We start from the raw sequence: 25,576 nt of genomic DNA, 5'->3' as shown, positions 1-25,576 counted from the left end.
AAATCTTTTTTTAAAAAATCATTCTCCCTCTCCCTCTGCTGCTCCCCCTGCTTGTACTTGATGGTGTGCATCCTCTCACACACACTCTCTCTCTGTCAAATCAATCAGTAAATCTTTAAAAAGGGGTGGGGGGGATGCCTCAGTTAAGCATCTGCCTTTGGCTCAGGTCATGATCCCAGAGTTTGAGATGAAGCCCTGTGTCAGGCTTCCTGCTCGGTGGGGAGCCTGCTTTTCCCTCTCCCTCTGCTGCTCCCCCTGTTTATGCTTGCACTCGTTTTCTCTCTCTCTCTCTCTCTCTCTCTCTCTCTCTCAAATAAATAATCTTTAAAAAATAAATCAGAAAGATACGTGAGAGTGAGGTTGGTAGAAGGATGTTTTGAATCCACATGAAATTTATTTTAAAAACTTTAATCATTAGAAAGCTGTATTGTGATTGCTTATGCCAGGCCTTACATTTTGCCTGGATGTACAGATACGGAGGTTGATACTCTGCTTTGGGCCATGATGGCAGAATGGAGTATGGGGTACAAGGTCACCATGGCACAGATAAACATTTACTTTGCAAGCAGATCAGCTGTGTGGAGTGAGGATAAAGAAAATCTAAAAACAAGTTATTGCTTATTAAACTGTGGGAGGCAGAAATTCTGTTTTGGATATATTTACAGTGCTTTTTAGATTCTAAATATTCTAGATCCTATCCCATAAAAACCAGTTTTATATCAATTTAAAAGAAACCCCACCTTGAAATCTATATCAGAGTGAGTTTTAGTTATTTACCTTTTCTAGTCGAAGAGTCTCCATATTGCTGAAGGTCAAGGGAAGAATAGATAGAGACCTAGTTAAAAATCAATGTCTTGGGCAGCCCCGGTGGCGCAGCAGTTTAGCACCGCCTGCAGCCTGGGGTGTGATCCTGGAGACCCAGGATCGAGTCCCACATCGGGCTTCCTGCATGGAGCCTGCTTCTCCCTCTGCCTGGGTCTCTGCCTCTCTCTTCGCTCTCTCTGAATGAATAAATAAATAAATCTTTTAAAAAAAAAATCAATGTCTTCAAATGTCTTCCGTATATATAAACTGAGGGATAATACCAATATCCTCACAGTTGTAAGTATGAAATGAAATAATGCCTGTAAAGCAGAGAGCACAGTGTAAAGTATTTGTATATGTTGTAATAATGGTATATTATTTTTGTTACTAGTTTTTAACTGTACTTAATTTGGAATAATGAGTTCAGAACCTATGATCAGGGAGGAAGACAGGATGTGTTGTATCCTGTTTCAAACTTTGCTAAGTGCTCATCAGAACTCACCACTGTAGAATAATAGTTTTATATGTGTTAAACTTAGAGAAAAATTTACAGATGTTGTTATAACTGGTACAAAATTACATGCCATTGATGGTGTTTCTTCAGAAAAACTATTTTTCTCAATAATTGGAGGAGAGGAGGGGCACCTGAGTGGCTCAGTAGTTGAGTGTCTGCCTTTGGTTCAGGTTATGATCCTGGAGTCCTGGGATCGAGTCCCACATCGGGCTCCCTGCATGGAGCCTGCTTCTCCCTCTACCTTTGTTTCTGCCTCTGCCTTCTCTGTGTGTCTCTCATGAATAAATAAATAAAATCTTTAAAAAAAAAAATTAGAGGAGAGGAAAACTGAAAAGTGTTCTTTTGCCAACTAAATTTTTGTGCAGATTAACACAGCAGGGCATCATTTTGTACAGGTTAACACAGTTGAATGTCTGCTAAATCTTATCTGTGATACACTAAAAATAACAAATTTGTGTGAAAACAAACCAAAAGAAAGATTAAGATCTCCTTTTTGTATATCACAGTATTAGTTAAGGATCTTCAGTTCTAGGCACTGAAAACCAAACGTCTGCAACAGTAAAAGGAAATTAGTTACTTACAAATATCTAGGCAGTTCACTACTTGGGGACCTAAGTAGCAGAAGCTAACAGCCTTATCAGATTCTGTCTCCTTGCATTTCTCTAAGATTTCAGATGTCCAGAAAAAGTCTCGTTGGCCAGACTTAGGTCTCTTACTACACTTTGGCTAAGCAATATGATCCCTTGGTTGACAGACCCACCAGAATGACAGAAAAGGAGGAGGATTTTTCCAAAAGTTAATCAAAATGTGATCAGCAGGAAGGATGGATATTAACAAAGAAATGCACATATTTTTGCTACAGACATTAAAACACCCTTCTTACTTCAAGTCTTAAGGAAAACCCAAATCACTGTATGTCACTCTGTCCTGTAGTATGGCCAGAAAGCAAAAGATAGGAATAGGCATACCTGAAGAAAGCCCCTAAATTTCATGGACATCGACTTTTCCCCCAAGCTGTTTATATTAAAATAAGAATGGCAAAGGTACTACAAAGAGGTCTCATGTACCCTTCGCTCAATTTTCCCTAGTAGCTACATTTTCAAAACCAGAAAATTGAAATCTGTACAACATGCATATAATTCTGTGTCATGCTATCACACAGTAGATTCCTGTAACCAACCACCAACACAATCACAATACAGAAATAATCCCATCATCACAAAACTCTGTGTGGCCCTATTATAGTCACACCTCCCTCCCTCTCCTTCACCACCACTATCCTCTGACAACCACTGATTTGTTCTCCATCTCTAGAACTGTCATTTCAAGAATGTCATATAAATGGAAAAGGGAATAAGTGACCTTTTGTAATTGGCTTTTTTCACTCAGAATTCTTTTAAGTTGTCCCAAGTTGTTGTACATGAGACTTTTTTTTCTACTGTGATCTTTTTTTTTCAATATTGGAAGGAAGATTACAGCATACATTTTTATGAAAAGGCTAGAATCCACCCCCTTCAGTGCCAATTGAACATTCCCAGACTTTAAGGTTGTCTGAATCTTAGCCTTTCTGTAACTATAAATGTGGCAGTTGGATCATCATGACATGTACATATGTGTTCTTTTAAAAGTCATATCTGGAAAGAAAAATGATACTTTTAGGAAAATACTAAAGTTGAAAATGAAAAAGTGAAAGTGAGTAAGATTCAAATAAACTTACCTACAGAGCAGTTGCTGATCAAGAAATGTGTTTTTTTTTTATTCTGATTTCCCTATTCTATGTATTCTATTTAAAGATTCTTATTTATTTGAGGGAGAGAGAGAGAGAGAGATCATGTGTGCTTGGGCACATGTGTAGAGGGGGAGGAGCAGAGGAGGAGGGAAAGGGACTAGCAGACTGGGTCCTGAGTGTGGAGCCCGTGGTGAGGCTCAATCCCATGCACCTGAGATCATGACCTGAGCCAAAATCAAGAGGCTAGGGGCACCTGGGTGGCTCAGATGGTTAAGCATTTGCCTTCAGGTCAGGTCATGATATCCAAGTCCTGGGATCAAGTCCCACACTGGGCTCCCTGCTCAGCAGAGTCTGCTTCTCCCTTTCCCTCTGCCTCTCCTGCTTGAGTGCACGCTCACTCTCTCTCAAATGAATAAATAAAAAAATCTTTTAAAAAATCAGTCAAGAGTTTGACTTAACTGACTGATCACCCAGGTGCCCCAACATTCTGATCATTTAGAACTGAAATTATAAGAGTGTCTGAACCCTAGATGGATGATGGGAACCAAGTGCATAGACCAGGCTTACAGGATGGCAAGTAGGAATTTTCTTTTGCGACTTAGCTACTGTTAAGACCCAAACTGAAGGGTCACCTGGATAGCTCAGTGGCTGAGCGTCTGCCTTTGGCTCAGGTTGTGATCCTGAGGTCATGGGATCGAGTCCCACATCAGGTTCCCCACGGAGAACCTGCTTCTCCCTCTGCCTATGTCTCTGCCTCTCTGTGTGTGTGTGTGTCTCATGAATAAATAAGTAAATCTTTTTTGGGGGGGCGGGGGGGGAGGATCCAAACTGAAGATAAAAGGCACAGTGTGTTCCATACTCTGAATTTATAAAGTAACCAGCAGTTGGGGTCAGCCACTGTCCTGTAGGACTCTCTCTGAAAGGCCCATAGTTACAGGACTAGTTCAGTCACTCATTACATCTTCTCAAGGGAGGTTAGAAGTGGGGAAGACAGTCCCTGGGGAGTAGTGAATGTATTCTTTCTCTCAAGACTTGTATGTGAGGGAGGGGAGCTTAAGTAAATCTTTTGAAAAGTAGACATTTTGTCTCTGGATGTATGGCCTCCTTGGGTAGCAGATTTGCCGGTACACCTTACGTGCTACAGGAATATAAGAAGAGAACTGAGTGGAGATGAATGAGTGGAGTGCACCTAGGTGGAGAAGCTGAGGTAGAGGTGAAGTCCTCACTTGGCTGCAGGCGTTGATTCTGGGAGTTAGTTCTAAGAATATATGAGATTGGCAGCCCCAGTTGTCCCAGAATTGCAGTGTTAATAGGATTTTTCTCTCCATTGGTGCCCGCGGATCTTGGTCATATCACTTCGAAGAATGAAGAAATAGACCAGACAGTGATGGGCAGCAAAGCAAGGTTTATTGAGATTAAGTGATAGTAAAATGCTAGTACAAAACTCCTGAAGAGGGAGGAGACCCAGAAGGGTTGCCCTCTAATGTTAGTTCTTGAGATGAACTAAGGACAAACTTAGAGAAAAGGTTTTTACTACAGAAAAGGTTTTTGTTCCACAAACAGTAATATTGTTAATAGATAAAAACACTACAAAGTAAAATATGAGATTTTTGAGGTGCCTGGCTGGCTCAGTCAGAAGAACATGCAACTCTTGATGTCATCAGGGTCTTGGGGTGTAGAGATGACTTAAATAAATAAGCAAAACCTTTAAAATCTGCATATAAGGTTTTGATCTCATTGGCTTATAGAAGTAGCCTAGCCCAAACGAATTGTTATGCTGTACTAGTAATTAGTAACGGCTAATTTGCTGCTTTGGAACATGATAGTCTTTAGTTTATGAAGTTTTATCTTTTGGATTTCAGGATTTGGGCTGTTTTTTTGGTTTTTTTGGTTTTTTTTTTTTTAAGATTTTATTTATTCATGAGAGACAGAAACACAGGCAGAGGGAGAAGCAGGCTCCATGCAGGGAGCTTGACCCAGGACTTGATCCTGGGTCCCCAGGATCAGGCCCTGGGCTGAAGGTGGCCCTAAACCACTGAGCCACCAGGGCTGCCCTTTTGGCTGATTTTAGTAGGACGTTTTAACCTCCTAACATGAGAGTACTATGCCCTAATTTCATTCACAAAACACACTTTTTTTCATGAATGGTAGGAAGACAGACTGCTGATTCACCAGGTGAGTGAGTCACCTGAAATTTTTCTGGTAGTAATTTTAGGCCTGCTAGCATATGAGTATCTTCTTTGTCATGCTACAGTTCAACTAACCAAGCTGTAAATCACCTCATTTTTATTGTGGGTAAGTTAAATGACAAAGGAAATCAATTCCATGTACATTGCCTGCAGATTTGGACCGTTGAGAATTTGTAATAATTTTTATCCTAGAAATCTGTTTGGTGTGTATCTTTTTATACATTCCTCTGTGAGCACAACTGTGCCATACACCACGTTAGTGTATGTATGGGCTTGTTGTACGAAAAACGAGAACTATTTCATTCTGCAAATTGTTTTAGAGCCTGATACATAATGACCATTTTCTCACTTAACTGCCTCTTCCTCTTTAATGACTGTGTTGTATTATCATGTATTTAATCCATTTTCTACTCTCAGCTTTTGACTGTTAAAAACAATGTTAACAATCTTTTACAAATATGTGTATATCTATAGAATAATTACTGTGTAAAAGATCTGCTCATATTTGTCATTTTAGTGGGCACTGCCCTCCAAAGAGTCTTGTGTTATCTCTTTCACACAAACCCTGACACTTCTTACATCTTTGATGGTAAAATAAATTTTGTGAAAGATTATTGCACTTCTTGGCATACCTAGCCGGCTCAGTCGGTAGAACCTGCAACTCTTAATCTCAGAGGTGTGAGTTCAAGCCCCGGTCTGAGATAGGAGCCTAGATAGATAGATAGATAGATAGATAGATAGATAGATAGATAGATAGATAGATAGAAGTAAAATTAATTGTATTTCTTTAATGAGACTGTCTCCTTGTACATTGGCTATTTGTATGTTTTTGCCAGCTGCCGGTATTTTGCCAGTTTCCTGTTGTGTTATGAAGGAGTTCCATTTTTATGATTTTCTTATTTTAAATGATATTTTGAAGTATGCCAGTCGAAGATTATTTTTTTAAATAGTTCCTTTTTTCTTTTAACATGTTTATGCTTTTATCTTTTGCATTTAGATTTGTAGTATAAGAGAAAATTGATGGTTACTTTTATATAGTGTTGATGTAAAGATGGAGCTTAATTTTCAAGATAATCTATTTTTTTCTCCATTGATTTAAGATGAAATCTCATATATTTTTTTCAGTAAAGTCCAAGAGAAATTATTTCTATCAGAAAATGGACAAATTATCACAGTAATTATTATACTCAGCTTGGAGGTTTCTTTATTAAAAAAATTCTGGGGATCCCTGGGTGGCGCAGCGGTAAAACGCCTGCCTTTGGCCCAGGGCATGATCCTGGAAACCCAGGATCGAATCCCACGTCGGGCTCCCGGTGCATGGGGCCTGCTTCTCCCTCTGCTTGTGTCTCTGCCTCTCTCTCTCTCTGTGTGTGACTATCATAAATAAATAAAAAAAAATTAAAAATAAAATAAAATTCTGACACATGTTAAAATTTTAAGAATGACTTTACTGAGAACTGTTGGATAGGTCTCAAGACTCCAAGTACCCCCAAGACCACTGGGGATATTTAGCCAATAAGTGGAATGGGGGGAGGTGTTAGTGCGTAGAAGATAACTAAGAGGAGACATCAAGGATAGGGGATTCTTGCTGAATGCAGGGAGCCTGACTCAGGGCTCCATCCCAGGACCCCGAGATCATGACCTGAGCCAAAGGGCAGATGCTTAACCAACTGAGCCACCCAGTTGCCCCTAAAATGGAAGGATTTTGAAGGCAGAAAAGGGATGGGACAAGGAAGGCATAAACAAAAAAGATTATTTCAGATAAGATCATCTTTGTTTAAGAAAAGGCAGGGGTCTATCATGCAGTTCATTTTACTATTACTGATCAGTTAATTCCTAATTAACTGATTAAAGGTCACATTCCTGGAAATTAAGTCCCAATTTGCAGCTTTGGAGGCAGTTGACTTCATTTTGGCCTGTTCCTATTTTAACAATAGGAACCAAAATTTTTAGTGTGATGAGGTAGAAAAATCCAGCTGTTGGGGCACCTGAGTGGCTCAGTCGGTTGAGCCTCTTGATTTTGGCTCGGGTAATGACTCGTGAGTTGTGGGATCAGCTGGGCTGGCTGGGCTCTGCGCCCAGCAGGGAGTCTGCTTGAAGATCTGTCCCTCTGCCTCTGTGCTCACTTGTGCACACATGCATGGTCTCTCTAAAATAAATCTTAAAAAAAAAAAAAAAAAACCATCTGCTTAGTAAAATTTCAGTAATCCTAAATATGAAAATATCAATATGATCTCATGATCTGTTTCTCTTTAGAAAATAAGCCTATTTCCGAGCTCTGGCCACAAAACCCCCCTAACCAGTAATCAACCTAGTAGATATCAGTACTTTAGTGCCTAGATTATGGTTTCTAGATATCATTTCCTGCTAGGAGAACCAGGTCTTTGTAGAGAAAAGGCTGATTTCAGGTTTAGACCAAGAAATGTATGTGATAAACCTAATTCATATTGTCCTACCAGAAACTAGGGATGCTATAGTTGTGTTAAAGGATTTCTTTTGAGTCCAAATAGCTGTATTTTGAAGTAAAGCTATTTTGAGCACCAGTTAGATTATAAAACCATTAAATTTGATGAAATTCATTGGTTCATAATGGCATTGTTTTAAAAATTCACTGTTCACTTTTGGAGGATAGGAAGGAAACATTCTTCTGGAGGAGGGAAGGCTTTTCTGTATGAAGTATTCCAGGTAATAATGAAGAAAAAGTGAGTGTCACCATTTTGCAAACCGTTTTTAAAAATAGTTCATCACAGAAAGAGAAAACTGACCGTAATTGAAGGAAATACACATCACTTATGTTGTGCTCAAAAATTAGAGATCTAATGGCTACTTTACAGGACATAGTGGAGCCAAAGAATGCCACTACAGGGATGCAGTCAGAGAAGGAAGGCCACTATAGGTGCCACTACAAAACCAGGCCTGCCCTCCCTCCCTCCCTCCCTTTAATTTTTAAAGGGCAAGGAATTTTAAAAGAGAGTAGAGAGAATTTAGAGATTTTTTTTTCCATAGAATCTTTTACCTTTAAGAGCCACATGAACCAAATGCAGTGTGTGATCATCATGTTGAACCAGGTTCCAAACACCCAACTTACAAAATATTAGGGGGAATTTGAACATTACTGTATATTTTATATTTTAACTGCAATGAATTTTTATGGCCAATGTCATTCCAGGTTTTTTAAATAAGAGATTTTTCTCTTTTAGAGTTACATAGTAAAATATTCATGGGTGAAATATGTCTGGGATATGCTTAAAATAATTGGAGGATGAGGAAACAGGAAACATGGGGGGTGGGCAAAAAAAAAATGGGAGGATTATGCATATGTCTTTGTTGGAGAGGTGATTGATTCATGGGGACTAGTCACTAGTTGTGTCCACATCTGAAAATTTCCGTAGAAGTTGTTCGGAGGAAAAATGTGATTTCTTTTCTGTAAGGATACCTTGTTTGTACTCATTGGCTGTAATTTTCAATTACATGTTTGTTTTGTTTTATTGTTCTTTAGATTGCCCCAGTGGAAAATGATAATAGCTATGATGAACTGAAGAGAGATGCAAAGTTATGTTTATCACTAATGTCTCAGGGCTTGCTTTACCCTCATCAAGTGCCTTTGGTACTTCAGGTGCTAAAACAAGTAAGACTGTCTAACAAATATTTATATGTCTTGGTTAGAATTTGGTTACCCATTCTGAGAACTTCACAAAGTCAGCTGTAGTGCACACAGTACCTGAAATTTGTTTTTCATTTTGAGTTTTCTTTTAGTATGAGAGAAGATATATATTGACCGAAGAAACAGACCTAGATTCTGTACCCGTCTCTGCCACCAACTTCTGTGACCTTGGGGAGGTCATTCAACCCCCAGATTTTCTATATATGCAAAGAGCTAATTAGTGAAGCACCTTAGATACAAACTGCTTATGAGGGAGGAGGGTGGCCATTCCCTTTTACTATTTCCCCTTTATTAAATTCACGTGTATTTCCCAATCTCTGGTTTACAAAAAGAAAGAAAGGAAGGAAAAAGACCTAAGGTATTGTGTATTTTCTAGCTGCATTTTTAGTATACTATGTGCTCAGCCTTTATTCAGGTCATACATGTGTTATATAATATAAAAAATGGACCTGTTCCCATGGTTTTCAGGTTTTTAAGTTGAATTATCAGTGAAAAATATTTTTTAACAGCCCAGTTTTCTTGTGTGATGGAACTTAGCAGTTCTCAGTCATTGCTTTCCTCTACCTGCCACCTAGTAAAATAAAATAACTCTTAGAGGAGTCAAAACTATTAATTAGACGTCATTTATAAAGTTGACTTTTATCTGTGTATTCCTTACCCTTACCCTAACTTTACCTGAGATAGTTCGTGCAGCCTTTTATTTAGAAGGAACTATAACACGAGCTTGCTCTAACCATGCCTGTAAAAGTAGAGTTATAGTAGAAGATATGATTTATGTGTAATTCCTGTCTGTCACCTCATGCTCTTGTCAGACTGTTTCCATTGTTTCTACTTCTTTTCATTCACAGACAGCAAGAAGCAGTTCTTGGCATGCTAGATATACAGTGCTGACCTACCTCCAGACCATGGTATTTTATAACCTCTTTATTTTCCTAAACAATGAAGATGCAGTTAAAGACATCAGGTGGCTGGTTATAAGTCTTTTGGAGGATGAACAACTAGAGGTAAAATTTCAGATACCGCAAATCAAAATATATTTAGAGAAAGCATCATCCCCCCATCCTTGAGAAGTATTTATGCACTGATAAGTTTTCTTAAAGCATAAATTATTGGGCAGCCCTGATAGCGCAGCGGTTTGGCACCGCCTACAGCCTGGGGTGTGATCCTGGAGTCCTGGGATCAACTCCCACATCGGGCTCCCTGCATGGAGCCTGCTTCTCCCTCTCCCTGTGTCTCTGCCTCTCTCTCTGTGTGTGTCTATGAATAAATAAATAAAATCTTTTTAAAAAACATAAATTATTAAAAATAACTTCAATTTTCAATATTACCCCTTGTGGTTAGTTTGGATGTGATTTCCTATCATACAAATGGAAACAAACATTGGGCATGTTCTTGTGGCATCTCTTTGCAGTTGGGCAGGTAACATTTGTGAACCAAAGTTTTTTTGTATGTGAAATTGCAGGTGATACTATTTATTTACCTTACTAATTTCTAAAGAACTCCAGGAAATGTGTATAAAGGCAGTTTCAATTTCAAGAGAATAAAAATCGAGGGGCACCTGGGTGGCTCAGTCGGTTAAGCGTCTGGCTCTTGCATTCAGTTCAGATTATAATCTCAGGGTGGTGAGACTTAGCTCTGACCAACATCAGGCTCTGCACTGGGTGTGGAGACTGCTTAAGATTCTCTCTCCCTCACCCGCTCCACTTTGTGTAGACCTGGGCCCGCTCTCTCTCTCAAAGAATAAAAACCTATACACAAATGCTGTTACCCAGTTAAGACTGTTGCCCCTTTTTGTTTTCCTTGGTAGAGAAATTAAAGGCCACTTTGTGGTGAGGTTACATTAATATTTTATACAAAAAGATCTATCTCTTAGTTACTATAGTCTAATGTAAGAAAAGCATGTTGTAATAAATATGGAAGAAGATACAACTTTTGAAATTGGCCTTTGGTAAAGAAAATGTAATTGAAATTTTTGTGAAATTTGTACTTTTTTAATTTTATGAGTTTTCTACATAGTGGAGCACTCCCAGTAATTTTATATCCTCTTTGAGACTAAAGATAGATTGTCTTCATAGGAAACTGAGAATGCAAATCCCCCCCTCCCCTAAGGAGGCCCCAATCATTTTGCAGTCCAGCTTTCTTGTGTTCTGGGGGGCAGATATGGATAGCCCCTCGGGTACTCACACAGTGGGTTGTAACAGCTACAACAGGCTTACGATCTTTACAGCTATCTGTAATTGTTTGAACTTGTGTTTTTTTTAATAACTACAGGAATAGAAATGAAAAGGTAGAATCTTAGAAATCTTGAAAATCAGGGGGATCCCTGGGTGGCTCAGTAGTTTAGTGCCTGCCTTTGGCCCAGGGCATGATCCTGGTGTCCCGGGATCGAGTTCCGCGTCGGGCTCCCAGCATGAAGCCTGCTTCTCTCTCTCTCTCTCTCTATGTCTATCATGAATAAATAAATAAAATCTTAAAAAAAAAAGAAATCTTGAAAATCAGTGTTTAATTTTAAATATTACAGCAATTACATTAAATTGCATTAATTGTTTGCTAAACTTTACATTCTCATAAATTTTATATTCCATGCTGTATGCTTAAGCATAACTGTTCATATAAATAAAACCATTACATTCATTAAAGCTATCATATTTTTTTAAGATTTTTATTTATTATTTTTTGGTTATAGTATGTTAGCTCTTGCTCTTGAAAAGCAGCTGATAGCCACAAAATTAACAGTACATTGGAATTTAGTAATCCCAATTCTTAGACTTTATCCTAAGAAAATACATTGCAGAGCAGCCCCCATGGCACAGCGGCTTAGCGCTGCCTGCAGCCTGGGGTGTGATCCTGGAGACCCGGGATCGAGTCCCACGTCAGGCTCCCTGCATGGAGCCTGCTTCTCCCTCTGCCTCTCTCTCTCTCTCTCTCTCTCTCTCTCTCTTTCTCTCTCTCTCTCTTCTCTCTCTCTTCTCTCTCTCTTCTCTCTCACTCTGTGTGTGTGTGTCTATGAATGAATGAATGAATAAATAAATAAAATCTTTTTAAAAGAAAGAAAATATATTGCAATATGGAAAGAAATTATGTAAATTAAGATTTTTAGTACAATAGTGAGAACTTGAAAGCATTCTAATCAGCAGTTGAATATAAAAATGAATCATGGTATGAAAGAGAATAATGCAACCAAGTATGGAGTAGTAAAACAATTTATAATTCATTTAATGGTATAATGAAAATATTAAGTACCTAAAAACCGTCAAACTAAAACAAAAGAAAAACCTTTTGAAGCAATAAATAGCAAAATATTTAGGTGGAGATTTTTTTTTCCAAATTCTTATTGACTATCTTTATTAGTATTTAGCAAGAATTTTGTGATACCTCTGAGATCATAGCATTTTACTGGTTTTTGTTTGTGTATCTAAAACTTGGGTTCCCATTCCATTTTGAAATGCACTGTTCTACCCTCTGTATTTGATACTTCCATAAACTGTGTGTGTAGTCTGACATCAGCCTGTGGAAGTCCTAAACAGTAAACTGGATATAAATCTCTACAACACATGCCAGTTATACAAATCGATTGTTCTATGTCTCTATTACCAACGAAAACAACCACAGCAATAGTTTTAAGAGATGTGGAGTCCAGGAAAAATTCATTTTAATGTTAGGCTCTGGCACTACCTGATAAGGACAACTGCCAGTCAGTGGGAAAATAATTTATGAAGAGCTTTAATTTTGTATGAAATAGTTTCAGCATGTACTTTCTACAACCCCAGTGCAGTGGCTCTCATCCATTTTCAAGTCACAGACCTGTTGAGAATCTGATGAAATCTCCCTGAGGAACTCGCATAAGAGCATAAGTCTGGGAAAGTCATCCCATGTGTCCCCCACCTACCACCACCACCCTCCCAGCCTCCAGGGTTCTCCCCAGGCTTAGGATCTCTGCTCTAAAAGAAGTGATTGTCTCTGCAGGTTCGAGAAATGGCTGCTACCACCCTGAGTGGTCTGTTACAGTGTAACTTCCTTACCATGGACAGTCCTATGCAGATTCATTTTGAGCAACTTTGCAAAACAAAACTCCCGAAGAAAAGAAAGCGAGACCCTGGTTCTGTAGGAGATACGATTCCTTCTGCAGGTAACAAGGCTGGTATAAAATACCACATGCTTTTGGGAATTAACCAGGCTTATGCAACAAGTATTTATTGGTTGTGGGGCGCCTGGGTGGCTCAGTCGGTTGAGCATCTGCCTTTGGCTCAGGTCATGATCCCCAGGTCCTGGGATTTAGCCCCATGTTGGGCTTCTTGTTCAGCAGGAGCTCGCTTTCTCCTCTGTCCCTTACCCTGCCTGTCGCTTGTGTGCTCTCTCTCTCTCTCTCAAATAAATCTTAAAAAAAAAAAAAGAATACTTGGATGTATCTAGGTCTTTGCTGGGTACTGAGAATAGTTGTCCCTGCTATTAATGAGCTTTGCCTACAGCAGGCAAGACCTGGAATGTAAAAGCGAAAATGGAGAGGTATGCAGGAACCTGTGCACTGCAGCAGACAACAACTGATAGGGTAAAACCGGTGCCTGCCCACCCGAAACCACTTTATACAGAGAGGCATGCAGAATGAGTTGAGTTGGAGAGTGTAAAATATTTGTGTTTAGATTTTATAGCTTAGGTGTAGATGTAAAAGGAAAATACCAAGAAAACAAAACAAGCCTTGCTTTCATTTGAAGAGGGGACTGTTCACTACTTCATAGGGCATTTGGTGAGAGGTTGAGAAGAGTCATCAACGGGAGCTTCTACTCTAATTGAGCATGAAGATAAACATAGATCTGAGGACTATGTCACATTTAAAGAGACGTTTAAACTTGATTGTGTCGTGCCCTGGTCCATAGGATATGAGACTTGTGATCTCGGGGTTGTAAGTTCAAGCCCCACGTTAGGTGTAGAGATTACTTAAGAATAAAATCTTCTTTTTAAAAATAAACACAATTGCAAAAAGCCATCTGACCTTGCCACTGCTGCTTACAGTCACAGGAAGAATGGAAAATATGTAGAAAGACTCAGTAAGTAGGAAGCTTATTTGGATTTACAAGAATTACTTGGAATGTGAAGCTCTTAAACGCTGACTACAAGACGGTCTTAATTTAGTCATTTAGTTTCCTAATGGCAATTACTAATAAAATACCAATGAATGTTCTAGTTGCTTTGCTTGAAAATTCTATTCTGTAATAATTACCAAAGTAGTTTGGGTCTTTGTTATCCAAATGGCATTATTTATAATTCTGTTTCATATTCTTTTCTTATTGACTTCAGTTCCCTAGGCACCGTATTTCATGTATACACATATAATACACACACACACACACACACACACACACACACACCTTAATGAAAAACATGAGAATTTGAAAGCAGAAACTATCATTGGAGAAGGAATAGATCTAAAAAAAAAAAAAAGAATTAGAGACCCCGTAGAATGCAGTTGTTTTGAGAAATGCAGACATTCTTCATATACAGTATGTTCTTGCCTCATGACTTGATACATTCTGTGTGGAGTAGTCCCATCCAGAAAAGTGGGGTGTAATTTTGATTAGAGATTGTTTTAGGGGGCACTTGGGTGGCTCAGTGGTTGAGCATCTGCCTTTGTCTCAGGTTGGGATCCCAGGGTCCTGGGATTGAGTCCTGCATCAGGTTCCCCATAGAGAGCCTGCTTCTCCCTCTATGTCTCTGTGTCTCTCATGAATAAAGAAATAAAATCTTTAAAAAGAGAGCAAGAGACTGTTTTAGGATCAGGAATTGTACTTTTGCATAAGATATGAATTGATCAAAACTATCATTATGTAAGTTCTAGCAAATAGGTGACACATTTCTGACCTGTCATATGATGTGTCATTGAGGGTCAGCTATAGGATGTCTTTAGTTCAGCCTCAAAATCATGTTTTTGGTGTGTGTGTATACAGATGCATTTTTATTTTTTTTTAAGATTTATTTATTTATTCATGAGCGAGAGAGAGAGGCAGAGGCAGAGGGAAAAGCAGGCTCTTCACAGGAGCCCGATGTGGGACTTGATCCCAGATCCTGGGATCACAACCTGAGCCGAAGGCAGCCACCCAACTGCTGAGCCACCCAGGCGTCCCCAGATGCATTTTTAATGCAGAAATTCACACTTTGGAAACAATTAGATTAATCAAAAGCTAGTTCTATTTTACCATAACATGTGCCAGAGAGTCCTATAAATATTCGCACATTTATTGGCGGGGCTTTTTTTTTTTTTGCTCTGTTTTTCAGAGTTGGTCAAACGTCATGCGGGGGTGCTAGGACTTGGTGCATGTGTTCTTTCTAGTCCCTATGATGTTCCCACCTGGATGCCCCAGCTCCTTATGAATCTCAGTGCACATCTGAATGATCCGCAGCCTATTGAGGTAAAATTCTTCCATATTAGTTTCTATGCCTACGTATTTTATCAGTGATGTTTTGTAAGAAATCATTTTACTAGTAGTTTCCTTTCACTCTGGACCTTCTGCTTTGATAGAGCTGCTGCTGCTCCTGCCTCTGCTGGGGCTAAGCCTACTCAAGTAATTAGTAACATCTTGTGGAGGGAGGCCTTGTTTTCATGTATATTTGAGATCTTTTGGTAGCAAGGAAATACTAAAGCTTCTGTCTCTCCCAGTCCAGTGGAAGTAAAATATGTCAGTGTTGTCAGGATAGTTCATCTTCTTTGATTTTACTAACATTTTATATCTAGGAAGTGTCTAACGGGGAGCTAATACTAAAAAGGAAATTGTGATGGTATTATTTTGAGAATAGCTGTGTCTAAATGACTGAAGAGACCAATGGCTTTGTGCTTCTCGCCTTGGTAAAGAGCTATAGGTGTGTCTTGAAACTGGTTTCATAATGCGGTGCAAGGGCCAGTAGCCTCTCCCTGAGTGCAGCTAGTCACTTTAAAGAGGTGAGCGGGGCAGCCCGGGTGGCCCAGCGGTTTAGCGCAGCCTTCAGCCCAGGGGGTGATCCTGGAGACGCGGGATCAAGTCCCACGTCAGGCTCCCTGCATGGAGCCTGCTTCTCCCTCTGCCTGTGTCTCTGCCTCCCTCTCTCTCTGTCTCTCATGAATAAATAAATAAAATCTTTTTTTTTAAAAAATGAGCTTTGGGAAGTTACAGTTGGCTTGTTGGTTTTGCAGCACTCGGTGAGATCTGAAGTCTGGAGGGATTTTTACTTGGCTGAAGTTATCCTCCTGAGTATAATCCTAGTCTTTGAGAGGTTAAAGTAAAATGTGTGTGGGTTGCTCCTCTACAGATGACTGTAAAGAAGACCTTATCCAATTTCCGAAGGACGCACCATGACAACTGGCAAGAACACAAACAGCAGTTCACAGATGACCAGCTGCTCGTTCTCACCGATCTCCTTGTGTCACCGTGCTATTATGCATAGAAGGGTAAGTCAGCAAGATTCAGGGTTTCAGGAAGTCTGACATCCTTGGCAGATGTCATGGGTTTGATGATTGAGAAGTGACTGTTCATAAGTTTTCTTTTTGCTGACATTCTCAGCTGTCCTCCTTATTTAGACAATTAAAAAAAATTTTTTTAATGCGACTTATGCTATGACCAGTGGAAGTAAGTTCCCTGAGAACTTTTCCCTGCTTCTCTGCTTCAGGTATCAAGCAGAGAATTGAAGTGACTGCTTTTGGACGTTTATAAACAAGTAGGCTTAGTATCCTGGGAGTGGTTAAAAGAAATTTTCTTTGTTGCCTGCTGAGTGGGGCCTAAGCGTTTTGGGTCGCCCGGAAAACCCTAGATCCTATACAGTCATGAGAACATTTCATCTGAATTCTTAAGTATTTATTTTCCATCCTGAATTAAAGAGGAAAACCCAGAAACCTTTCCGCTAGGTTAAGAAAAATAAAGTAAATTTCACTTATTGGGCTTTACAGTTGGATGTCCTGTTGTCTAACTGAAATTTTTTTCCCTCCCTGATACAGATGAGTAGTCCTCACTTCAAGCTCTTTTCATCAAAAATTCCAGATCCTCAGGTACCATCTGTGGAGGCTCTCTGCAGATTTTAAAACTCTGCCTCTGTTGAGCTCTCATCATTTTGGTGGCTTCTGTGTTTGGTCCCATTAGTCTCCGTTCCACAGGTTCTCAGCTGCCATTTGATTACCTAACTTGTCTGGAAGTGTCTCCAGAATATTGATCACTTTTTCTTTGAGGCATCTGACAAAGCCACAATGTCTCAGACTAGAAATAATTACCCAATATGATCATGGCATCCAAGACCAAGCAGAGTCTAGGAACTCATTGAGAAACAGTTTACTTGTAATGGACAATACCTATCTGTAATACAGGTCCCATCATTCATTCATCTCAAATTATTTTGAATTTTTTCCAAATGGCTGTTGGGTGTAGATGGTAGTAGGGCTGTGGGCCATAAATCGAAGCCTTTGAGAGCCTTGGGTCTGGAGAGCCATGAAGAGGGAAGGAAAAGAGGGCAAGTCTTGAACCTAACCAAGGACCTGATGGATTGCTCCACCGAGACACAGAAGTGAAGGCTGTGTCCACGTGCTTCCCACAGACTGGAGTTTTTGGTGCTGAATGGAAAGAGCAATTGCTGAAAAACCGGGGGTTTGGTGAATAAATTTTTGATTGATTGTTGTGTGTGTATACAATGTGTGATTTTGAAAATAAACAACAACAACGATAAAAACCCTGACTGGTTGATTTTTACCTGTATTCTTTACATAATACTGTTTGATCAGCCCTCTTTGAAAACTGTTGTACTTCACCTAATGGAAGAATGCTGTGTTTGTGGAAATTCTGTAAGGTTTTCTTTCTTTTTTTGATTTTTCTTTCTTTTTTCTTTTTTGCCTGCAGAATCGTTGAGAGACTAATAAGTCTTTATATTTAATTGACTTGTTTATTAATAAATGTTATATAGATGTAAAAGACTGTATAAACTGTAGAGATAGCATTGGCAAGACTTTGTACAGATGCAACCTTTTACACAGCACCATTGTGTAATTAATTTGTAAAGATTCACGTGTAGCTCTTTATTATAGTGACTTTGGCTTTTGTACCAATTGAATGCCATTTTTTTGTGTTTTTAAATTATTTTCTCTATTCATGTTACAAAAGCTGAGGTGTGGGGTTTTTTTTTGTTTGTTTGTTTGAGTTCATTTATCGTTAGAATGTCTGGATTTTTATGTAATTTTCTTGTGTGCATCCCTAAATGCAAACACCACCTGTTTGCCTACAACAAGTTTATAGAATGCAAGGTATCTTCTAGGTTAAAGTAATTCACAAGTTGGTGAATATCATCTTGCAGCACACCCTGTACAGTCTTCCTTAAAGGAACACTACAGTATATTTTTTAGTATCTACTTGCTGAATGACTCCATACAGACCGAAGCACAGCAGAGGTCCTGGTACAGTATTGAATTGTCAGCGTACACAGGCGTAATCCCTGTATAGAGTAGTGCCAAACTGATTATTTCAATTGTGTAACTAGTTTAAAACCCAATAAATGGATTGTTTTTAACACCTGGCTTTTGTCTTCATTAAGAAGAGAAGACAGTTATATAGGCAGTAACTCTCATGGATTCCATTTGCATCCATAGATCTGAATCCATAAATGCATGCCCTCTAACCGGACCGAATTATCCAGAGCAGACCAGTACAGTAGCCAGTAGCTTCATATAACTATTTACGTGTAAAGTAAAATCTCATTTCCTCAATAGCCACATTTCAAATGTTCATTAGCCCCTTGTGGCTAGTGGTTCACCTTACTGAATAGCACAGATGAATATTTTTTTATCACAGCAAGTTCTGTTGGACAGCACTGGTCTAGATCATTGATTCCCAAATTGATGTGCCTAAGAATCACATGAATTTGTTAAAGTGTGAATTTTAATTCTTTTTTTTTTTTAAGATTTTATTTATTTATTCATGAGAGACAGAGAGAGAGAGAGAGGCAGAGACACAGGCAGAGGGAGAAGCAGGCCCCATGCAGGGAGCCCGATGTGGGACTCGATCCCAGGCCTCCAGGATCACACCCTGGGCCGAAGGCAGGTGCTAAACCCCTGAGCCACCCAGGGATCTGTGAATTTTAATTCTTGCTGCTAGCTCATGATGTCTGCCTGGCCTGGAGATCACACATTAAGTATTAGAGCTTTATGTTATATACTAGCCGCTTGAGCTTTTTCTAAAATAAACTGCATGAAACTAAGTATAGCAAGTTTCCTAAAGCGGGAACTTTAAAAAAGAAAAGATACTGGGCACCTGCTGTGGCATTTTGGATCAGAATTTCTCTGGTTGGGGCTCAGGTATCAGTATCTTTTAAAGATTTATTTTATTTTTAGAGCACAGCACGCTTGTGTGAGTTGAGGAATGGACAGCAGGAGAGGGAGAAGAGGATCCAAGCAGACTCCCTCCTGAGCACGGAGCCCCAAGCCGGCTCCACGTGGGGCTCAATCCCAGAACCCTAAGATCATGACGGAGCTGAAACGAAGAGTCCCCGACACAACCCCCTGAGCTATCCAGATGCCCCAGGCATCAGTTTTTAAAAGCTTCATAATATTTCAGTTGTGCATCAGAATTGAAAACCTCTGGCACAGATTCTTAGGCCCACCCTCTATAGACCTAAAAACAGGATTCTTTAATCTCAGTGTTTTTGTTTTTTTTTAAGATTTTATTTATTTTTTTATGAGACACACAGAGGCAGAGACACAGGCAGAGGGAGAAGCAGGCTCCATGCAGGGAGCTCGAAACGTGGGACTCGATCCTGGGTCTCCAGGATCAGGCCCTGGGCCGAAAAGCGGCGCTAAACCGCTGAGCCACCCGGGCTGCCCCTTTAATCTCAGTCTTTAACCTTTGCCCCATTTGATTCTGACCCCAGGTGTAGATGCTGCTTATTACCTTGATACACCGATCTGGTTATACTATAAATTACTAAGTTCCCTAAATTTTCTACCGGTGGCCTCCAAAGTGGAAGGGCTGGGGGAGAGAAAAGGGGTGGGTGCTTACCGTTGTCTAAGGTAGTTCTTCAATGTATGTTGTGTTAAAAAGAATGGAGAAATGGGCACCTGGGTGGCTCAGTCGGTTAAGGGTCTGCCTTCAGGTGAGGTGATGATCCCAGGGTCCCAGAGCGAGCCCCGCCTCCGGCTCCCCCTCAGCGGGGAGGCTGCTGCTCCCTCTGCCCCTCACCCCGCTCCAGCTCTTTTGCTCTCGCTTGCGCTCTCAAAATCTTTAATAGAAAAAAGAACAGAACCACAGCAGCGGCAACTGCTAAGGATGGGGAAGGCAGGCCCTTTGGGCCCATATGGGTGAGCCGGAAGGTAAGTTTCTAGGTCGGGGGCGGGGAGTCTCTTTAAGGTTGTCGTGGCTAATAATCTAGTTTGTGAATGGATCCTTTAAAAAGACAAAGACTTTGCAAATTGCGTTTCAATATTTAGGAAGACCATTTGCCCTCCTAGTCTTTTAATGTGAATGAAAGTTTTAGTGAAAAAATAATAGGATGAGAAAGCTGCTTTCAAATACCCCCGATACTTGGTGTTGCCAAGCCCTTTAGGTTGTAGGCCAGTTGTGATTAGTAGTGTGGCCAGAAAAGATTACTGAGGAATTTTGTGATACTAAAAAATCAACTTTTTCCACATAGTCTTCATAGTTATTTTTGTGCACGAAGACCACTGTCTTGTTAAAATAATTGTTTTGAGTATTTCTCCATATTGTTGAACATCAAGGTTTTGTTTTCTATACTACAAATTACACTGTGATGAATATTTTCATATCTTCATGCTTAAAACTTTTCTTCAGCTATTTCCTCAGGATAAATTATGAGGAATAAAGTTTTAGGTCAGGAATCTAGACATTGTAATTGCTCTAATGCATTGCTTTCCTCCACCTGCACACGTATCAACTTACATTGCCAATGATAGTATTAGAATGCTGGTTTCCTTGCAAATTGATAGCCCGCTCGTGTGTGTGTGTGTGTGTGTGTGTGTGTGTGTGTGTGTGTGTAGTTTTGGGTTTTTTTTTTTATATATATATACATTTTTTTGGAGAGAGTGTGAGTGGGGGGAAGACAGAGGGAGAAAGAGAATCCCAATCAGACTCTCACCAATCCCCAGATCACAATCTCAGCCCAACATCAAGAATCCAGTGCTTAACCAACTGAGCCACCCAGGTGCCCCAGAGCATTCGTATTTTAACATTTATAGTCAGACTTACTTTTTCCTTTGCAATTTTCTTTCTTTCTTTTTCTTTCTTTTCTTTTTTTTTTATTACTACTAAGCCTTTGTTCAATTTGGCACCACTAGCTGGTACATTTTGTAGACAATTCTAGTAGCTTTAGCGTTGCTGATGGTACTAACTGATCTTTTGTCTAGAATCTTTTACAACTTAGGAATTGTGGGGTGTTTTTTTTTTCCCCAGTATAATTTATCTCAAAGATTTATTAACTGAGGGCCACATTCTAGCCCAAACCTATTGTAATCTGTCATATGGCCAGAGGCCTGGAAATCAGCTAGCAATGATTTATTCAGCAGCTAATTCATATGGAGGGAGAGAGAGAGAACTTTGGTTAGAATTCTCTAAGCAGTAATGGGCCTTCTCTTTCAATTGCTTATTTCTAGGGACAGAGTTCATAACTGACAACCTAGAATTGCATTGTAGGTGGTTGGGGAATGGAGTATTATGTGGGAATTAACTGGAAGTTTCTGTGTAGTTTTTTCTACACAATTCTAAAAGCCCCGTCAACACCTGGATTGAATGCCTTCATGAATTATCCAGTTCTTTCATTTTTCTCTTAATGTAAGCACAGGATATGGGGGTAGATGTGCTACACGTAAGTCAAATTCTTTGGTACTTGTTGGTAGCCAAAATAGGGACTACCGTAGCAATATTCTAGGTTTTTTTTTTTTTTTTTTTTAAGATTTTATTTATTTACGAGAGACACAGAGTAAGAGAGAAGCAGAGACACAGGCACAGGGAGAAGCAGGCTCCATGCAGGGAGCCCGATATGGGACTCGATCCTGGTACTCCAGGATCACACCTGGGCCCAAGGCAGACGCTCAACCACTGAGCCACCCAGGCGTCCCTATTCTAGGTATTTAACTTGCACGAAATTTTCTGGATTTCTGGCGCCAGGGCGAAGGAAAGGGCAATCACCCAGTGTTCTCTATTTCTGAATAGTACCCCCGAGGTTAGAAAAATGGGAAGATCCTAATTCCCAGGTCGGGGCCACGAGGCTTAACTGGTCTGCTTTGTGCCCAGAATAGGAAACACACTTAGGAACGTTGCTTATGGCTTTGAGACTCAAATTAAGCCACGAGTTCCTTTTGGGCACGTTGTGGACATAATTAAGAATGAGGGGACAGTCGTTTTCTGTGTTCCTGCTTGGCCAAAATTAGCTGCGTACACAGCGCACGGCCTTTCGGGCTCTGCAGTCCACGCGGCGCCCCTGCCCTGCCCTCCCCTGCCCTCCCCTGCCCTGCCCTGCCCGCCCGGCCCTGCCCGCGGCGGTTGGCGCACCTGCACCTGCATCTGCACCTGCACCTGCGGGCTGGGCCTCCTTTAGTGGCACTTGGTTTCCTGGCAGCGACTCCCCTCCGCCCCCCCCGCGCCCCCCCCCCGTGACCTCGGGGCTTTGGGGCGGAGGAGGAGGAGGCAGATGCGTGGTTCTCTGATTTCACAGTAAAGACGGGCGCGCCCTAATTCTGTTACAACGACTTGTCTGCAAGCCGGGTCTCGAGGCCGCGGGTGCCCGCCGCCCCCGGTGTCCCCGCCCCGCCCCGCCCGCGGCCCCGGGGCTCCGCGCCCGCCCCCCGCCCCCCGCCAGGCCCCGCGGCGGCAGCGGCCCGGGCTCCGGGGGCCCCGCGAGGCGCGAGTGTCCGGCGCAGGGGGCGGCGCCCTCGGCGTCTCGGTGCCTGCGCCTCGGCGGCCCGGCTCGGCGGCTCCGGGATGCGCGGCGGCGGCGGCGGCGGCGAGGATGCCCGGGCGGCGGGCGGAGCGGGGGTCCGGGCCGCGAGACGCCGGAGGGGGGCGGCGCCGCGGCCGCCGGGCAGGTGAGAGGCGGCGGGCGGCGGGGGGCGCCCCGCGGGGGCCGGGAGGGCCGGGCGGGCGGCGGCTGCGCTGCTGCTGCTCCAGGCCCGGGCCGCGCACCTGCTGCCCCGGCGCGGCCTGCGGGGGGGGGGGCGGGGGGGCTCGCCCCGGCCGGGCCGCCGCGCTCTCGGGGGGCCGCCCGCGCCCCCGGCCCCGCCAGCCCTCGGCCGCTTCGCCGACGGGCCCCCCGCCCGCCTAGGCCCTGGGCGGCCTGACCTTCCGCAGCCCGGCTGGGGTCCAGCTCCCCTCCCGGGGCCCCCTCCGCAGCCGCACGGAGCCAGCTGCCCCGCTCCCCGCCCCAGCTGGGGACAAGGAGCTGGGCTCGGGCTGACCAAGCCGGCGCGAAGCTTAGTGACCTTGGGCGAGTCATGGGACCTCCCTGCGGGGCCCCTGACACCACAGCGCCCGGAGAAAATAGTACGGAGCCTGCCCCCCCCCCCCGGGTTAGACCATGCAAACGCCTGTCCTGGAGGAATTTAAGGCCCACTGGGGGGCGGGCGGGGGGGATGAGTCGGGGGATCGAAGCCTGGAGCTGACTTGCAAAGGCTCGGCCAAGGTGCTCGGGGTGTACTGGGGTACCAAGGAGCACGCTGGAGGGTCGCTGGAGGGTCGCAGGCGCCTCGCACGGCCTGATGACACCTTGCCTTTTGCCACTGTGCACAAGTCTCCACGTACGGTCCCTTGCCTGCCTGTTACTTCAGGATCCTTCCTCCTCGGTTGTAACAAGATGCCCGCGGCTGACCTCCCTGCTCCGGTGGAGCCTCCTTACAATTTTTCTGACTTTATGACTTTAATCATCTACTTAGGGTGCCACAAATAAAGAGCAGCTAGTAGGCTTGCGTGCGAAGAACCCACTATTTAGGAGTATCAAACAGTTATTCATGCCCCCCCATCACATGTACCCCCTGACCCCCCCAGTCACTGAGCTTTATAGCGCTACTGTCACAACTTTGTTCCAGATTGTGATCTCAGCCTCCTCTTTCTTAAAAGTCCTAGAAGGGGGTTTACTTTTCCTTCATTTCCTTCTTTGCTCTTAAAGTTTCTTTGCCAAAACCTTGATTTCTGTTCTGTGTTCAGCTTTTCCTTTTTTTTTTTTTTTTTTTTTTTTAAGATTTTATTTATTTATGAGAGACCTACAGAGAGAGAGGCAGAGGGAGAAGCAGGCTCCATGCCTGGAGCCTGACATGGGACTCGATCCTGGATCTCCAGGGTCAGGCCCTGGGCCGAAGGTAGTGCTAAATCGCTGAGCCCCCCAGGCTGCCCCTGCTTTTCCTTTTCTTCCCAGCCTTTCATTCCTTTTCCCCCCTAATTATCCCAGTAGGAATGATTTACGTTTACTACAGCCAGAACCGTAGTTATCAGCCTTGCCAGAAAGGTACATAGAGGTGTGTGTGTGTGTGTGTGTATGTGCTCATATTTTGGGTTCCAGGAACTTAAAATTGGGAAGGGATTGTGATACCTACTTCCTGGGGTTATATACTGAACATGAGAGCTTTGTCAAGCTTTGAGAGCTTATGTAAAGCTTCTGGTATGAATGCTCACCACCCAGTAAGTGGGGGCTGCTGTGACTATCTTCTGGCCTGCAGGCCGCCCTCAATCTCTCTGTTGTTATTTTGGGTTGTTGGTGACGAGTGTCAGCTGTAGAGACCACCTGCTTCAAATCCGCGCCCTGCCGCTTTAAGTCAGGAGCGCTCTCTCCAACTGCATTTCCTTAGCTGTAAAATGGGGATAACTTACACTGTGTCAGGGTTGTGAGGATTCAACGAGTTAAGAGCTTGGAGTATTGCAAACAGTCCCTGGCATGTCATAAGCACTCAACAAAGTTAATATACTGTTCCTGTATAATATTCTTTTTTTTCCTGTATAATATTCCTGACCAAGGATTCTCTTTTTTAAAAAGTCTGAAAATTTTTAAACATATGGAAAAAATTATTACTGTGCTGAAAGTGGAAGTTGGTCCTCAACTCCTCCAAATCTTTTTTTTTCCTCCTACCTCTTATTCTTTTTAAAAACTTTTTAAAATTTTTTAGATTTTTTTTTTAAGATTTTATTTATTTATTCATGAGAGACACAGAGAGAGGCAGAGACTCAGGCAGAGGGAGAAGCAGGCTCCATGCAGGGAGCCCGATGTGGGACTCGATCCCGGGTCCCCAGGATCACACCCCAGGCTGACAAAGGTGCTAAACCCCTAAGCCACCGGGGCTGCCCAAGATTTTTTTTTTTTTTTTAAGTTTATTTGAGAGGGATGGAGCACAAGTAGGGAGAGAGGAAGAAGAAGACTCCCCACTGAGGGAGGAGCCCAACATGGGGCTCTGGGGCTCAACCCCAAGACCTGGAGATCATGACCTAAGCCAAAGGCAGACACTTAACCATCTGAGCCCCCCAGGTGCCCCTCCTGCCTCTTATTCTTGACCGATGTTGGTGCCACATCATCCCATCTTCCCCTTGACAATTCCGTTTCCAAATATCTCCTAGCCTGGGGTCTCTGTAATTTCCCACCCCACCTCTTCATTACTATCCACCTACTCGATATTTCTCTTAGCATCAAGTCCAGATGCTTCATTCTTCTAATTTCCCCAAACCAGATGCCTGCTTCTGCCTTCA

General features: G+C 42.2%; 1 protein-coding gene across 1 annotated transcript in view; it reads left to right on the top strand.

Moving 5' to 3' along the window:
- The window catches only part of PSME4 (proteasome activator subunit 4), a 107,583-nt gene extending 89,170 nt beyond the window's left edge, over positions 1–18,413 (top strand). Inside the window, exons 42-47 of the mRNA XM_055327991.1 lie at positions 8,736–8,864; positions 9,749–9,904; positions 12,867–13,029; positions 15,171–15,304; positions 16,179–16,317; positions 16,861–18,413. Of these exons, the coding sequence (XP_055183966.1) occupies positions 8,736–8,864; positions 9,749–9,904; positions 12,867–13,029; positions 15,171–15,304; positions 16,179–16,313 (717 nt within the window). The 3' untranslated portion in view covers positions 16,314–16,317; positions 16,861–18,413. The remainder of the gene's footprint in view (positions 1–8,735; positions 8,865–9,748; positions 9,905–12,866; positions 13,030–15,170; positions 15,305–16,178; positions 16,318–16,860) is intronic.
- The last annotated feature ends 7,163 nt before the right edge of the window (positions 18,414–25,576 follow it).

This window comes from Nyctereutes procyonoides, unplaced genomic scaffold, assembly GCF_905146905.1.
Source record: "Nyctereutes procyonoides isolate TBG_1078 unplaced genomic scaffold, NYPRO_anot_genome, whole genome shotgun sequence".
Lineage (NCBI taxonomy): Eukaryota > Metazoa > Chordata > Mammalia > Carnivora > Canidae > Nyctereutes > Nyctereutes procyonoides.
The sequence above is the reverse complement of the archived record's forward strand: the minus strand, read 5'-3'. Positions and strand labels throughout refer to the sequence as shown.